The sequence below is a fragment of the Callorhinchus milii genome, unplaced genomic scaffold (assembly GCF_018977255.1).
Source record: "Callorhinchus milii isolate IMCB2004 unplaced genomic scaffold, IMCB_Cmil_1.0 Scaffold1, whole genome shotgun sequence".
Lineage (NCBI taxonomy): Eukaryota > Metazoa > Chordata > Chondrichthyes > Chimaeriformes > Callorhinchidae > Callorhinchus > Callorhinchus milii.
In genome coordinates, this window is record NW_024704742.1 from 75,705,558 (window position 1) to 75,721,020 (window position 15,463).

The window sequence follows — 15,463 nt, forward strand, 5'->3', positions numbered from 1 at the left end:
CCCAAAACGTACATCCCGAAATTTTGCTACTGTGCTTTGAGTAATCTCTTTCCCCTCCCAACTGTTCCAGACTCCCGCACCAGCTTAGGATGCGGGAGCCTGAATCTAGCCAAGAATCTAATCTATCCAGCTTTATCAAACACTTTAGAGTCGTCTTCCTGACACGAAAGGGGCTATATAAATGTAAATTGTTTTAGGTTTATTTGTAGGTAAACTGGCTTATGACAAGGAGAAAGGTGTAGAGTTAATTGTAGTTTATGTTGCTGACTAGAACTTGATCAGGTCAGCCTACATGTGGAATGTATAACAAGAAGTATGTTAATTTTGATCTCTTTAGTGTTTGGATACATAACTCACCAAGTACAAGCATCTATAATGCATGCAATTGTGAAAAAGTATTATTTCCCTGTATTTTTCAAAGTGCTAAAGCAGAAGGATATGACATGGGGAAGTCATTTTAGTACAAAGTAATTCCCCTTTTACGTTTGAGCAGTATGCAATTTATCATAAGCTGCTGTTATGTAGTGACTCGACTTATGGATGGGCAGTCAATGGTTAAAAGTGTGACTGCTCCAATGACTAATAAGGTGCTCGGTGACCTGTTCCAGACTGAGTGCAAATAAGAGCATTAGTAAAATGCTGAGTGGCCTTGAGGGTGAGTCAGAACTTTTGCTAACATTAAGGAGAATTTTCAGATGATGTTCCTGGGCCACAGAGAAAGAGGAACTACAGGCCTCTGAACTGAATGTGCGATATATCTCCAGAATGCCTTTCCTACCTCCTACTGACCTGACAGTGCCTTTGTTTTTTGTCAGGTGGTCTGGCTGACTTTTTTATTGTCCAGATGAAATCCCTTTTATTGAGCCAGTTTTATTTTGCTTCGTACATCAATAGAAACAAACAATCAAAAAGTGAGAGAACGATTGCCAAATCTCTTTGTGGAGGCCATAAAACACACTTTGAAAGTGGGCATCATGAATCCCCTGTGCAAACTAACCAGAATGTTCATTAACAAATCATATCTTGTGGTGTTCTGTAGCTCAGTGGTTAGAGCAGTTGCCTCGCAAGCGAGAGACCTGGGAAGGCGAAACCTTGGGCAAGTTTCCTTACTCCACATGCCTGATCTACTAATCCTTCAAGAAAAAAATAATATATTGGCCACTTCAATCCATGACTGTTTGTGGAACACTGCTGTGTGCAATTGACTGCCGTGTTTTGCCCACAAATATACAGTCAATTCACTTTACAGTATATTCTGTGAAGCACTTTGAGATGACTCAAAGAGGTGAAAAGCGCTATATTAAATGCAAGGATTAGTATTATTATTATCTTCCCCACTGAATCTTATTGTACAGATATGGCACAGTATGTATTCCACGAGTTAAAGCTAAATGATCATCAGGAACCTAATAATAATAATCCTTGTATTTGATATAGCATCTTACCATGTTGTTAGAATATATTGTAAAGTTAATTAACTATATATTTTGTGGGCAAAATGCAGCAGCCAATTGCACACAGCAGTGTCCCACAAACAGTCGTGCATTGATTGAATTTATTATTATTATTTTGATTATTACCCCCAGAAAGTGATCTGCCAATTGACTAATGACCAGGTTCCTCCTTACTGCTAGGAAAACAAAGGTGTGTGGAGTAAGGAAACTTGCCTAAGGTTTTGCCCCACCTGGTAATCGATCCCGGAACCTATCACTTGCAAGGCGAGCGCTCTAACCAATACACTACAGGACTGTTGAGTCCGATATCGCACTTTCAGTTCAGAGGCCTGCGGTTCCTCTTTTTCTGTGGTCCAGGGATGTTGTCTGACTTTTTTTGGCAAAAGTCCTGTGATGGCTCAACGATGTGATAAGGTGCTTGATATAGCGTCTTATCACATTGTTTAACTGTCTCAAAGCTCTTTACAGGATATATTGTGGCGTGGAATGACTATGTGTTTTGTGGGTGCAAATCACTGGTGTTATATTGCTCAATAAGAACCCAAATCTCTTTGCTTCTGGGACAGTGGTTCATGGAGTTTTCATCTCCTTCACCTCAGTCAGTTAGAAATACATCAAAGTCCTACACTTACCCCCAGTGCTCTTTGTAGAGCCCATAAAATGTGGGAATCGATCCTGGTTGCGAGGCGAGGGCTCTAACCAATATGCTATAGGACTATGGAGTCTGATATATTACACTTTATATAATAATAATAATAATCCTTGGATTTGATATAGCACTTTTCACGTCAGGAGGATGTCCCAAAGCACTTCACAGAACACACTGTAAAGTCAATTGACTGTATATTTGTGGGCGAACGCGGCAGCCAATTGCGCACAGCAATGTCCCACAAACAGTCGTAGATTGAAAATGATCAATTTATTATTGTTTTTGGTTTTGGAGGGATTATTATTAGGCGTGTGGAGTAAAGAAACTTGCCCAAGGTTTCGCCCTGTGCCTGGAATTGAACTCAGGTCTCTCGCTTGCAAAGCGAGTGCTCTAACTACTTCCAGTTTAGCAGTCTCTTTTTCTGTGGTCCAGGGATGTTGTCTGAACTTTTGTTGGCAAAAGTCCTGTGAAGGCTCAATGATGTGATAAAGCGCTTGATATAGTGTCTTATCACATTGTTTAGCTGTCCCGAAGCTCTTTACAGGATATATTGTAGAATGGAATGACTATGTTTTTTGTGGGTGCAAACACTAGTGATTTGCGAGGCGAGTGCTCTAACTAATAGGCTATAGGACTATGGAGTCTGATATCACACTTTCAATTTAGCAGTCTCTTTTTCTGTGGCCCAGGGGCTTAAAAAAAATTGAAATAATAATTTGATCACACCATCCACTGCTGTTTGTGGGACACCGCTGTGTGCAATTGGCTGCCACGTTTCGCCCATAAAATATACAGTCAATTCACTCTACAATATATTCTATGAAGCACTTTGAGACGTCTCGAAGAAATGCAAGGATTATTATTATTTATGCTGTCTCCAGCTGCTCATCCTTCTTCTCATTTCTTCACGAGAAGAAACCATGCAGTTTGCTGTCCCCTAATTCTGGGAAGACATACAATCATAAAACATAGAAATTTACAACACAGAAGGAGACCATTCAGCCATTGATTTTGCACCAGCTCTTAGAGCAAGGTGTTCATTCAACACTGCCTACCTTATCCCCTACCCCTTCAAGCCTCCATCTTTCATACATCTGTCCTCTTGAAATGAGTAATGTGGGTTCATTTGAAAATGTTGCTGTTGACACTATCATGCCCTGTTGATCCTACCTTTGCATTCTCCTTTGGCAAATGGACATCTTGTCTCACCAGTCGGCAGGACAATCTGGTGTCACTGTTAACATTGTACCAATCTGTCACTTGTATCCACTCCCTCTTCCGGGCAATGTTGCCAGTGAGGCCCAGTGGACAATGACTGAACTCCATTCCAGCCTCAGCTCCAGGAGCTCAGCCTTGGCTGCCTTCTGTAGTGTGCTCCTGATGATGCTCTCACTGACTTGTTTGGACCTCTGTTTCCTGTTTATATATGGCCGACTTGCCCAGATGGCAATCTCTGTGCTTGTCAAAGCATTTCCCAGACCATCATTCTGAAAACAGCCTGTGACTGTCCACAGTGCCGCTGTGAGATTTAACCAGGTTGCCAGGAAAGGTGGTTGAAGCCAGAGCACCCTCACTCATTTAAAAAGCAGCTTGAGGTTGTAATGGGGTGGATGATATTCTGGAAGAATGAAATCGAATGGGCCGAAGGGCATTCTTCATCCAAACCAGAGGCATTTGGGGTTTTACCATTTCCAGTTCCTCTCCGGACACATGAAAGGAGGCCTTTGCATTTCTTTTATCTTTCAGAATTAAAAATTAATTCAGCTGTACCCCAATCACCATAATATCTCTTCTTCCAAACTTTTGATAAATATTTTAAACTTTGTGTCTGAACAATTTGAGAACTGACAACAATTGGAGAGATTAGAGAAGATGGGATTGCTCTCCTTAGAGCAGAGCGGAGAGAGCAGACAGCTTGATGGGGGGTGGGGGTTGAAGTATGAAGTACTTCTTGTATCTTCCCCCCACCCAAGTACGAAAAGGTTCTACATTTTTTGTGTCAGAAAGATTGAAAATATCCACTTGGCTACATCTTCCTCCCCTATGTCCCCTTCTGCACCACCCACCCCCAGACTGTCTACACTATCCCCTCCTTCCGTCACAGCCCCTACAACTCCCCACTCCCTACACCCCTTTGCCCCAATTACAACCCACTCCCTCTCAACCACCATCTCCCAGATGAAGCTCTCCACCTGATGCCTCGACCCCCTCCCCAGCCAGCTGCTGGTCAGCCATTTCTCTTCTCCCCACTGCTGGCCAACAACGTCAACCAGTCGCTCTCCTTAGGTTCTTTTCCTCCAGGTCTCTAGGTCCGCCAATGCTCTGTCGGCTTGTCTGATAGACATCAGGGCCTGGATGAGTGCAAACTTCTTACAGCTAAAAGTTGACAAGACGGAAGCCATACTCCTTGGCTCCCATCAACATCCTCTGTCCTGCAGCTCTGACCTCCTCAACCTCCCCGGCCTATCACTTAGACTCAACAAACTGGTGCGCAAGCTAGGTGTCAACTTCGACCCACAGCTGTTCTTCCTTCCCCACATCTGGTTCCTGACCAGGACCACCTTCCTCCATCTCTGCCACATTGCCCGCCTCCAACCGTACCTTACCCCAGACACAGTCAAAATACTCGTTCATGCATTTGTCACATTCCAACTCAACTCAAATGCCCTCCCCATCTTTGCTGGTCTCCCCATCTCCACCATGCACAGGATCCAGCTAATCCAAAACTCTGCCGCCTGCATACTTACCTGCACTAAACTCTGTACTCTCATCACACCAGTTCTAGCCAGGCTCCACTGATCCCTATCACCGAACAGATCAATTTCAAGATCCTCACACTTGTCTTCAAATCCTTTCATGCCCTGGCACCTCCCTACCTCTCCAACCTGCTTACACCCCAACCCACAATCCGCTGCCTCCGCTCGACTGGCTCCGACCTTCTGCATACCCCTTGTGCCCTCCGTTCCACCAACGGTGGCTGAGCTTTCTTCCTTTCTCGCAGCATTGCCCCTTCCTTGCTCATCTTCAGGTCGCGCCTGAAGACCTTCTTCCACCGTGCCTTCGGTCACCTCCCCCCGGCTCAGCATCAGGCATCACTGTCAAACGCTCTAGGACGCTACACTGCGTGAGGGGTGCTATATAAATGCACAAGTTGTTGGCGTTTATTAACTGGAATTTCAACCCCAAAACTGTCACAGTAAAATACAAATGCTTGTTTATCTCATGTAATTAGTTCAGTAACCAAACAGTCAGTTACATAAAAGAACCATTCTTTCAGTACATTAATCAGACTCTCACAGACTGCAACCACACCAATTGTACATTGCAGAAGCCTTTCAACTGAGCTCAAAATAGTCCTAAAGGGGAAGTGTGTGAGTGTCTGATAGATTTGTATGCTGTGCGTCTATTTCTGCTAGCACAGTTCTAGCAAATTGTTTATTTTTTTATATTAGAAAATGTAGTCGACTTAAAATCGTTAATGTGACAAAAAAAATTATACCATCTTCCTCTACAAAACAGAACCCTATCCTTTCCTAAGAGAATTTATGTGTATGATTTTAGTGTTCACTAGGCACGTGGAGTGTACATGTCAGATGTCTTTCAGTTCACTCCAGAGACTTGGAATTCTACCCAGACCTACTTAACATGTGAGGCTATTTTGTCTTAAAACTTAAGATCTTGGAAAATTCTTGAATTTGGAAGCCCGTATTTTTAAACACTGCTGAAAGTCAACTTTATAAATAAAGACATTTCTACAATTCTGAACCACCTAACTTTTGGGACAGAATGATCTTCCTTCTGCTTTGCCCCTTCCTTCCTCATCTTCATATTATGCCTGAAGACCTTCCTATTCGACCATGCCTATGGTCACATCTCCCTCAAGGGCTCTGGGATGCTACCCTGCATGAAGGGCACTAAATACAGTTTGTTGTTGTCTTATGGGGGAAGGCTAGAGAGAATTTGGGGCTTTCAAGATATTTGGCTGTTAAATGGAAGTTCTTTTATGGGACTGAAGTTTTAAAATGATCTGAAAATTTAGATCTTAAAAAAACCTCATAATTAACAATCGGCAGTATTAACTGGAAGACTTTAATCATACCGAGAAATTTCAGAAGATTTCAAAATTGTTTTCACTGAAGCAGAGAAGGTTAAGGGGGATTTCACAAAGGTTTTCAAAATTATGAATAATAATATTTATTGCACTTAATAATTCTTGTGTTTGATGCAAGGCATTATCATGGTATCAAGATGTCTCAAAGCGCTTCAAAGAGTTTATTGTGTATTTTGTTGGTAAACTCAGCAACCAATTTGCACACACAATGTCCAACAAACCACCGTGAAGTAAATGCCGAATTTTGATCTGGGGATTGTTGGCCAGGAAACCAGGAGAAACTCCCTCTCCTTTTCAAATAGTGCCATGGGATCTTTAATGTCCACCTGAACACTTGTTCCTGGTTTAACATCTCATTCAAAGGAGGGCACCTCCAGCAATGCAGTGCGCACCCAGGACATCCATAAAACAAAGGAACATCCATTAACTGCACTCCCAGCACTGGAGTTGGGACTTCTATGACCGATCAATTTGATCTGCAGCCCGTGTCCTCTCCCACACCAGGCTCCCCGAACCTATCATCTCTATCCTTGCCCGGCTCCACTGGCCCCCCATTGCTCAGAGGATACAGTTCCAAATCCTGGCCCTCAGCTTCCAAGCCCTCTGTGGCCTTGCTCCTCGCTATCTCCTAACCCCCTACCAACCTGTCCCCGCCCTCCGCTCAGCAGGCTCTGGCCTGCTTCACATCCCCTGCCTTTGTGCGCCCCACCATTGGCGGGCAGGCTCCAGCCTCTCTGCCCCACCTTCAGGAACGCCGTCACACAGTTTCTCTGCCTCATCCCCTCCCCTGCCTCCTTCAAGACCCATCTCAAGATCTTCCTATTCGACCGTGCCTTTGCACACCTTCTTACCCCTATCCTCCCCACACTCCACCCCTCCTGATCCCACACACCAGTTCCGGTGCGGATCCCTGACTGTTCAGTGCCTTGGGATTTCCGCCTGATGTGTAAGGTACAATACAAATGTAAGTTGTTGTTATTTTTGTTGTGCTGCACGTAACTAATATTTCCTAGAAAACAAGTGGCATAACATGATAGCATTCCTACATAAATACAGTATAAAATACTATACATAAATACAAGTCAGCCACAGATCTTGGACCTGGGTATTACTCTGAACAGTCAAAAGTACGACTTTTGTAACCTTTTAAATAAATCTTATGTTCAGAGTAGCACTACATATAATCGACTTTTACCCTGAAAAATTGGTCACCTTTCAACAACAACAAATTATATTTGTATAGTGCCTTTCACGTTGGGAAGACATCCCAAGGCGCTGGACAGTTCGGGATTTTGACCTAGGTTGGGGCTTGGGATCAGGAGGGGTGGCGGGAAGGGAGGAGGATGTGAGCCCTTTCAATACGCATCACAGTATTTGTGCAATTCCTGTTAGCAACACTGTTTTTGCATATTTGCTCTATTACAGTTTTCAAGGAAAGTATTATTAGAGCTTTTACCTTAATCTCCAACTGGGGACACAAAGAAATACCGTCTTTCCACCTTGAATACACTATCTGGAGCAGAGATCGATCTCTGTCTCCCCCTTTGCTGCTCTTTCTCTCTTTTTACTGGTTGTGAGTGACCAAACTGAAATAATTTTAAACAGTTTCCTCTGCTTACAAACCTGGATTTGATTCCCAGCAGGGCAAAACATTGCAAGTTTCCTTACTCCACACGCCTCTGTTTACCTAGCAGTAAGTAGGAACCCTGGTTGTCAGTCGATTGGTGGATGGATTTTCCAGGGGTAATAATTGCCTTCAAAAAAATTAAAAATAATAATACTAAATTGGTCAATCAATCCACAACTGTTTGTGGGAAACTGCTGTGTGCAATTGACTGGCTTGTTTCTTCCACAAAATATGCAATCAATTTCCTTTACAGTGTATTCTGTGAAGTGTTTTGAAACGTCTCGAAGACATGAAAAGCCACTACATCAAATGCAAGAATTATTATTATTATTATGATTAGGTAAGCAGGATGCATCCCTCCAGGGAGAGAGTGCGCATTCCAACAATCTATCTCTGGAATTTCAATGTTTAGACGGGATGCATGGAAATCTCGGTTTGGTTTGGGATGTCCTCCCAACGTGAAAAGGCGCTAAACAAATGTAACTTTGTTGTTGTTGGTTTGGATACTATTAAGCATGGTGATGGGTTTCCAAATGTGTCAGACACCCAGCTGAGGAAAAAAAATGGTATGCATTGTGCTGTGGTAAAGTATCCTTTCACTTCAGGGACTTGGGTCCAAAGTCAACCTTGACTCAGGGGATAATGGTGACGCACCAGCCATCGTAACAACAAGTACAGCCACCCAATTCAGATACACCACAGATTAGAATCAAAGTATTCCTTATTCTAAATGGGACTAAATGGATAGCTCTTTCAGAATGCTAGCACAGGTACGACAGGCCAAATGGTCTCCTTCTTTGCTGTACATTTCAATGGTCCCCACAACACTTATTGAAGAAAATGCACAAATTTACTGCACAATCTACATTCCCCCCCCTACCATCCCCACCCTCCTCCATGTCATAATATGTATTCAACATTTGAATGAACTTCCTCTTTCTGGAGCGGATTTACAGTTAAACGCTTAGTATTGATCTGGGACTGAGGTAGTTCTGCTTGTCGGGGATTTTGTCCATTTGACGTTAGTTCATCTCCTGAATTTTAACGGATCCTCACCGGGCACCAAAGAAACAAAGCTTTACAACAGGTTTGGAACAAGCTTTTCAAATGATGAGCATAGCTACTTTCTTGCACCAGTTTTGATCCTGTTCAAAGTCCTGTCTTACTGGAGAGGACTTCTGTCCTACAGAGCTTCTCACGGAGATATCTGTCTTCCTGCTTAATCTTTTTGATCTTTCTTAACGTCCAATTGCTCGTCTGATGGTGAGAACCTTTGTAAATCAATTCGTTGGCTGTTATCTCTCAGCCTCGGTGTGCATTTAATCTATTTTAGGCTGTGCTCGACTTTTCTTCTTGATGTTCTTCAATTGAAATTCAGGGGGATTTTGGTGAGGTAAACTTTCCGTGTGCCACAGCAGTGCTTTTGAAACAGAATTCTTTTCCTTTGGACCCTGTCGGAGCCCAACCCTGGCTGTTCACTTGGCATTTAACTAGATGGAGAGTAAAGCTCTCCCAAGGTTTTTCCCAGAAGTTTTGTTCCTATGGAAGAGCACCAGCTAGTATGGTGCCTCTGCCCCCACAACAATATCCTTGTAGCTTGTCTGTTAGATTGCAAGTTTAGGCTGAATTATGAGTAGTTTTGTACTGTTGATCCATGCTACTAGGAACTGTGTTGAGGGCCCTTAAATGGGGACAATGGGCACAAAAATAGTCCTTTATTCCACAATGCAGGACTGACATTGAACCAAATTCTGGAAGAGAAAGGAGAGCATATCAAACCAGAATAGCTACCAATAAGTTTAATTCAGCATATGATCCCAGGCCGGTAAAACAATGGGCAGATATACCTGTGTTGGTAAGGTTTTTAAGTCCTCCTGATGTGAAAGGTATTATACCAAGTTTAAGGATTACATTATTATCATCATAAGTAAAGGCCAAAGAATTATGTCTGCGTTACTAATCCCTAATATCTCTTATTGTTTCAATAATACCACATATCGGCAGGTCTGTTACTCTTAGAATTCATTCAGGTGGTTGGGTTTGAAATTTGTACATGATTTCAGAACGCTGGCTTGTAGCCAGCTGTATTTTAATCATTTGTCCTCTGTAACAATGAAGCTCTCAGTCATCAACCTAGTCCGATAAGGTTTGGTTGTACAGGTGTTTCAGTGAAACCAAAGCAATCCGTAGTTTTTGTGCATGAGAAATGGTGAATCATTTGTGAATGTTGTCTGATTGCAACCTTATCACCTCCGTTCCCATTACAGTACATCCTGTGTTCATATTGCACAGGCGTTAAGATTACCGAACACAGCATTGGCATGGCTAAGAAGAAACCTCAATGAGCATTGCATTTCAGGAAAAAGACTGATTTCTGTATTGCTATTACCAAAGGGTTGCCATTAATAACAATAATAATAATAACAATAATAATCCTGACATTTGGTATAGCATTTTTTACAGTTCTGTGAGTTGGTGTGAGATGCAATATAATGACACATGGGATCTCTACACAAAAATGTCACAAGAACCTTTTTTCTGGCAATGAGACTTCAATAACATCATGGCCTTCCCGAGGAGCATGATAACAGCCCCAGAACTGTACAGAACTCACACCAAAAATAGCTTCAGAATCGAGGCTATGCAAAAGAATTTGCCAAATTCTGGTCACTGAAAGGCTAGGAAGATAAATCAATACCCAGATGGGATTCCCAGTGTCTTACTGGAACTAAGCAGTGTCCATGCTTGTTTGGCTTTGATGATGATTGCATCGCAGGCTTTGTAACCTATTGCTATACTGGTTGTTTTCTTTGCTAGCTGGTTTCACTTCACACTCTCCCGTCACGCTGCCGAGGCCCTTCTACTCTCCAATGGACTAGATGGGAGTTATCTTCTACGAAAAAGTCACGATGGTCCAAATTTATATGCTTTGTCTGTAAGGTATGTATGTAACCCCTCCCCCACTCATACTCCACCCCTCCCCCACCTTCCCTCCCCTGACTGCAGAAGAAAATAAATAACGGGAAATCGTAGTGTAATGATGTAGAATTAGGGAAAATCCATACCCAGATGGAATTTTACTGCTAGGGTTCCTTAAGCAAATCTAAACAGTTTCAGAGAATGGGAGGTAGCAATCATGGGAATTGTACTTGCCCTCAACTATAACACTGTTCACCTGTAAAATATACGTTACTGTAGTAAGGAAATCCTTTGAAGCACATCTGTAGTACCTTCCTGATTATAAAAGGTACTATATAAATGCAAGGAATCTTATTATAGAAAGGAGCAAATAAATGGTCTTCCCATAATATCTTGTGGAATTGTTGTGTCTGTATGCCTTACTAACGTAAAAGAGAACTACCATTTACTGCCAAATGCTTAAAGAGAGAGGTAAGGTTAGTAACAACAATAACTTGTATTTATATCGCCCCTCACGCAGGGTAACATCCCAGAGCACTTAATAGCATAAACACAAAGTCTGGACTGGTCTAAATTATCCGTTAGTTACTCTCCCAGTCTAGGCTGACACTCTAATGTAGTGTTGAAGGAGCGCTGCATTGTCAGAGGTGCTGTCACTTAGATAAGCTGTTAAATCCTGTCCAGTAGCTCAGTTAGAGCACTTACCCCACAAGCAAGAGACCTGGGTTCGATTCCCGGCAGGCCAAAATGTTGGGCGAGTTTCTTTACTCCACACGCCTCTGCTTACCTAGAAGTAAGTAAGTAAGAATCGGTTGTTAGTCGATTGGCGGATCGTTTTTCCTTCAAAAAAAATTGATCACTTCAATCCACTGGAAGGGAATTAAAGTAGCAGAGGATAATGTATTACGCGTTTAATTAGTTTGTCTATTCAAATGCCCTCCTCGCCGGTCTCCCCTCCAATATCATCCATAAAATCCAGGTCATCCAGAACTCTGCCGCCCGCATTCTTATCCGCACCAAACTCCGCTCCCTGATTACCCCAGTCCTTGCCAGACTGCACTGGCTGCCTGTCCCAGAGAGGATCGACTTCAATCCCTCCACTCCTCTGCACTGCCCTAACCTCTCTGACCTCCTCTCTCTTCACAACAGTGCCCGTTGCCTTCGCTCTACCAGGTCTGGCCTTCTCCTTGTCCCCGAATCCTCCGCTCCACCATTGGCGGCAATGCCTTCAGCCACTACTCCCCGAGGCTCTGGAACTCCCTTCCTTACTCCCTTTGCCTCGCTCCCTCTCTTCCTATTTTCAGGCCTCGGCTGAAGACCTTTCTCTTCGACCGCGCCGTTGGTCACCCTCTTCCCCCTCCCCCTGGCTCGGTCCCGGGATCCGTTACTGTGAAGCGCTCTGAGATGCCGTCCGGCGTGGAGGGCCTATATAATAATAATAATAATAATACTTGCATTTGATATAGCGCTTTTCACGTCGGGAGGACGTCCCAAAGCGCTTCACAGAATATAGAAATCCAAGTTGTTATGGTTGTCACCTTCCTTTCAGTGTTCCTATTGTGGGCACCAGCCACCCTCAACTACATCGCTCAACAACAACAACAACAAAATTACATTTGTATAGCGCCTTTCACGTCGGGAGGACGTCCCAAGGCCCTGGACAGACAGAGTTACGCTGAAGTAAACAAGTGAACATTCTTCAAGCCAAACAATCACTTTTGTCATTACCCAGAGGGTAATTAATGGAACAGGTTGCCAGGAAAGGTGATAGAGGCCAGGACACTGGACTCATATAAAAAGTAGCTTGATGCAGTGATGGGGAGGGGGGGTGTTAGGATGGGTGTTCTGAAGGGATGAGATTTGGAATGGGCTGAAGGGGTTTCTTCATCTAAACCAATCTTGTTACTTGTGAACACATTAACACAGATGAAATATTTTGAGCTTGAAGCCATTTCTAAAAATAACCAACAATGATAGCCATTGAAGCTAAAAAAAATATTGTGTTTTACCATTCTAGGGCCAAAGACTCAGTCAAGCACTTCCAAATTGAACGTACTGAATGTTCCATTAAATTTGGATTCAGTGAGTTCCGGTCATTAAAGGATTTTATCAGTCACTTTGCCAACCAGCCCCTTCTTGGCAGTGAAACAGGTAAGATGACATGCACTGAAAATTGGTTAGGATTATATTGATCAACATTGTGTACGTTGTACTTTTACTCTTTTTTACACATTAACATTTTACACAGGCGCAATAGACTGAACTCTAACTTCTATCCTGTAAACATTAATGATTTCTAAGGTTTTAAGGAATTCAAATGTCATAAATGCTCTATTGCCCCTTCCCCTAATCTTCCATGCACACTCCATACCAGACAAACAGAAACCGTACATATGGGGGAAACACTCAGTAGTTTGATTTGGATATTGATAAGCATGCTGGTGGGTTTCCACATGTCAGCCACCTGGTTGACCAAAATAAAATGACCGTCTTTAACTGGGAGCACACAAGTCAGCTGTCTCCCGAAATCCCCGTTTCAAAGTGCTGGAAAGGGATGGTGTATTTTTTTTTAATATTATAAGCACTCTTAAGAAAAAACACGTGTGTGGAAACTATAAGGAAATTTGCCAGTTAATGAGTGACTCAGAATGAATGGCTTATTAGTACTTTCTGAGTGAGTCAGCTGCACATTTGTTCTTCTTTCCTGCGCACACACGTGTGTTTTAGCACTTTAATTGTAGGCTGGAATCTTGTAATGTACTCTGCAGCGCTGGAACAGGACGCCAGGACCCCAGGACGCCAGGACGATGGACTGGTGTATTAGAACAGTAGTTTAGAGTACTATCACAACAGTCTGTTGTTCTGGAATGATTTTCCAGTGCTAAGAACAGTGATAATAGTGTGCTTGAACAGCACTTCGGGGTTCTCGAATGATAGCCTGGTGTGTTGAAGCAGTATTCTTGAGTGCTAGAACGATAGTCCGGTATGTTGGAGCGGTAATCTCGGTTGCTATGTAGTCTGGTGAGAATCAGTTGAAACCCCTGATAAGAAAAGCCCATTTAGAAAATTGGAGCAGTAAGAGAAACAGTGTTTCCGGCTAATAACATTTTCAATCTAATTTAGGAATCCTTCTCACAAGTGCTGTTCATGAAACTTTCCAGAACTTCTTGTTTTTAAATATTAAACTCCATTACCCCGTCTCTCTGTGGTCAGGCTAGTAAAATCAATTGACCTCACGTCCCCTGAAGTCCTGCTCACCCTGTACAGTGCTCTGGTCAGGCTGCAGCTGTAGTACTGTGTGTATGTGCGTGTGCATATATATATATATATATGTGATGGAGTCCTGCAGCTCAGTGGTTAGAGCACTCGCTTTGCAAGCGAGACACCTGGGTTCAATTCCAGGCAGGGCGAAACCTTGGGCAAGTTTCCTTACTCCACACGCCTAATAATAATCCCTCCAAAAACCCAAAACAATAATAAAAATTGGTCATTTTCAATCTACGACTGTTTGTGGGACATTGCTGTGTGCAATTGGCTGCCGCATTCGCCCACAAATATACAGTCAATTCACTTTACAGTGTGTTCTGTGAAGCGCATTGGGACGTCCTCCCGACGTGAAAAGCGCTATATCAAATGCAAGGATTATTAGTAGTTGAGAACCATTATCCCTGGTTATGGTGAGCACACACAGACACACATGCATGTATCATATCAAACACAGACACAAGCACACAAATGTATACTCGTACGCACACATACACACAAAGCAGAATGTTTAATTTTTATTTTCTATTACTGTTTTTATCCCTGTGATGAAGGTACGCTTATTGTACTTAAATGCCCGTATCCTCGAAAAGTAGAAGAACCATCCATCTATGAGTCTGTCCGTGTTCACACAGCCATGAAGACTGGGTGTACTGAGAATGATCTGGTCTCTCAAGCACCCTCAGTAAGTCGACTGCTTCAGTACAATGTTTTTAATGCTTGGACTCTGTAATGTGATTAATCACAGCTATGAAACTTTTTGAGTATCAGCCGTAACTCTTAAGAGTACTTGGATGTCTATTGGCCTAAGATTTGCTACATTTAAAACTACCACAAGAAAAAGAATTATGATTACATCTATTTGTCCCTTTTATGTTTATACTTTTTGAAAGTTTAACTATATGTGACACACTGTTCCCCAGCAGAGACACAGTAAGAGATAATAATAATCTTTACATTTGATATAACACCTTTCATGTCAGAAAGACATCTCAAAGCTCTAGGATATACTGCAAGGAGTAGTGACTGTATTTTTTGAGGGCGAACACTGCAGCCTATTTGTGCACAGCCATTGCATGGAAACAGCCATGGAGTGAAGGACCACTTTTATTTGTTGGCCAGGACACTGGGAGAAATTCCCATCTCTTTTCGAATAGTACCATAGGATCTTTAAAGTACAGCTGAAACGGTAGATGGGATCTCAGTTTAAAGTCGCATCAAAAGGACGGCACCTCCGAAAATGCAGCATACCCCAGCACTATATTGGAGTGTCAGCCTGGACTATGTGAGTTTGAAGTTCCAATGTGGGACTTAAACCCATAGCCTTCTGATTCAAGAGCGAGAGTGCTACCAACTGAGCCAGGCTGATACATATTCCTGGTTGAGCCAGGAAACCTGCTACTAAATACAGCAAATAATACTTTTCTTTAAAATAAGAA

The 15,463-nt window shown here is 42.8% G+C and overlaps 1 protein-coding gene across 3 annotated transcripts in view; it reads left to right on the forward strand.

The window, feature by feature from the left end:
- dapp1 (dual adaptor of phosphotyrosine and 3-phosphoinositides) overlaps positions 1 to 15,463 on the forward strand; it is a 37,685-nt gene that overhangs the window by 13,886 nt on the left and 8,336 nt on the right. For 2 of the 3 annotated variants that reach the window (XR_006084855.1, XM_007891947.2), the window contains exons 2-4: positions 10,659 to 10,781; positions 12,778 to 12,911; positions 14,579 to 14,709. Coding sequence is in view for 2 of the 3 variants with exons in the window: in XM_007891947.2 (XP_007890138.1) it covers positions 10,659 to 10,781; positions 12,778 to 12,911; positions 14,579 to 14,709 (388 nt within the window). In the remaining variant the exon portion in view is untranslated. The remainder of the gene's footprint in view (positions 1 to 10,658; positions 10,782 to 12,777; positions 12,912 to 14,578; positions 14,710 to 15,463) is intronic. The other variant, XM_007891948.2, reaches the window with a different exon arrangement.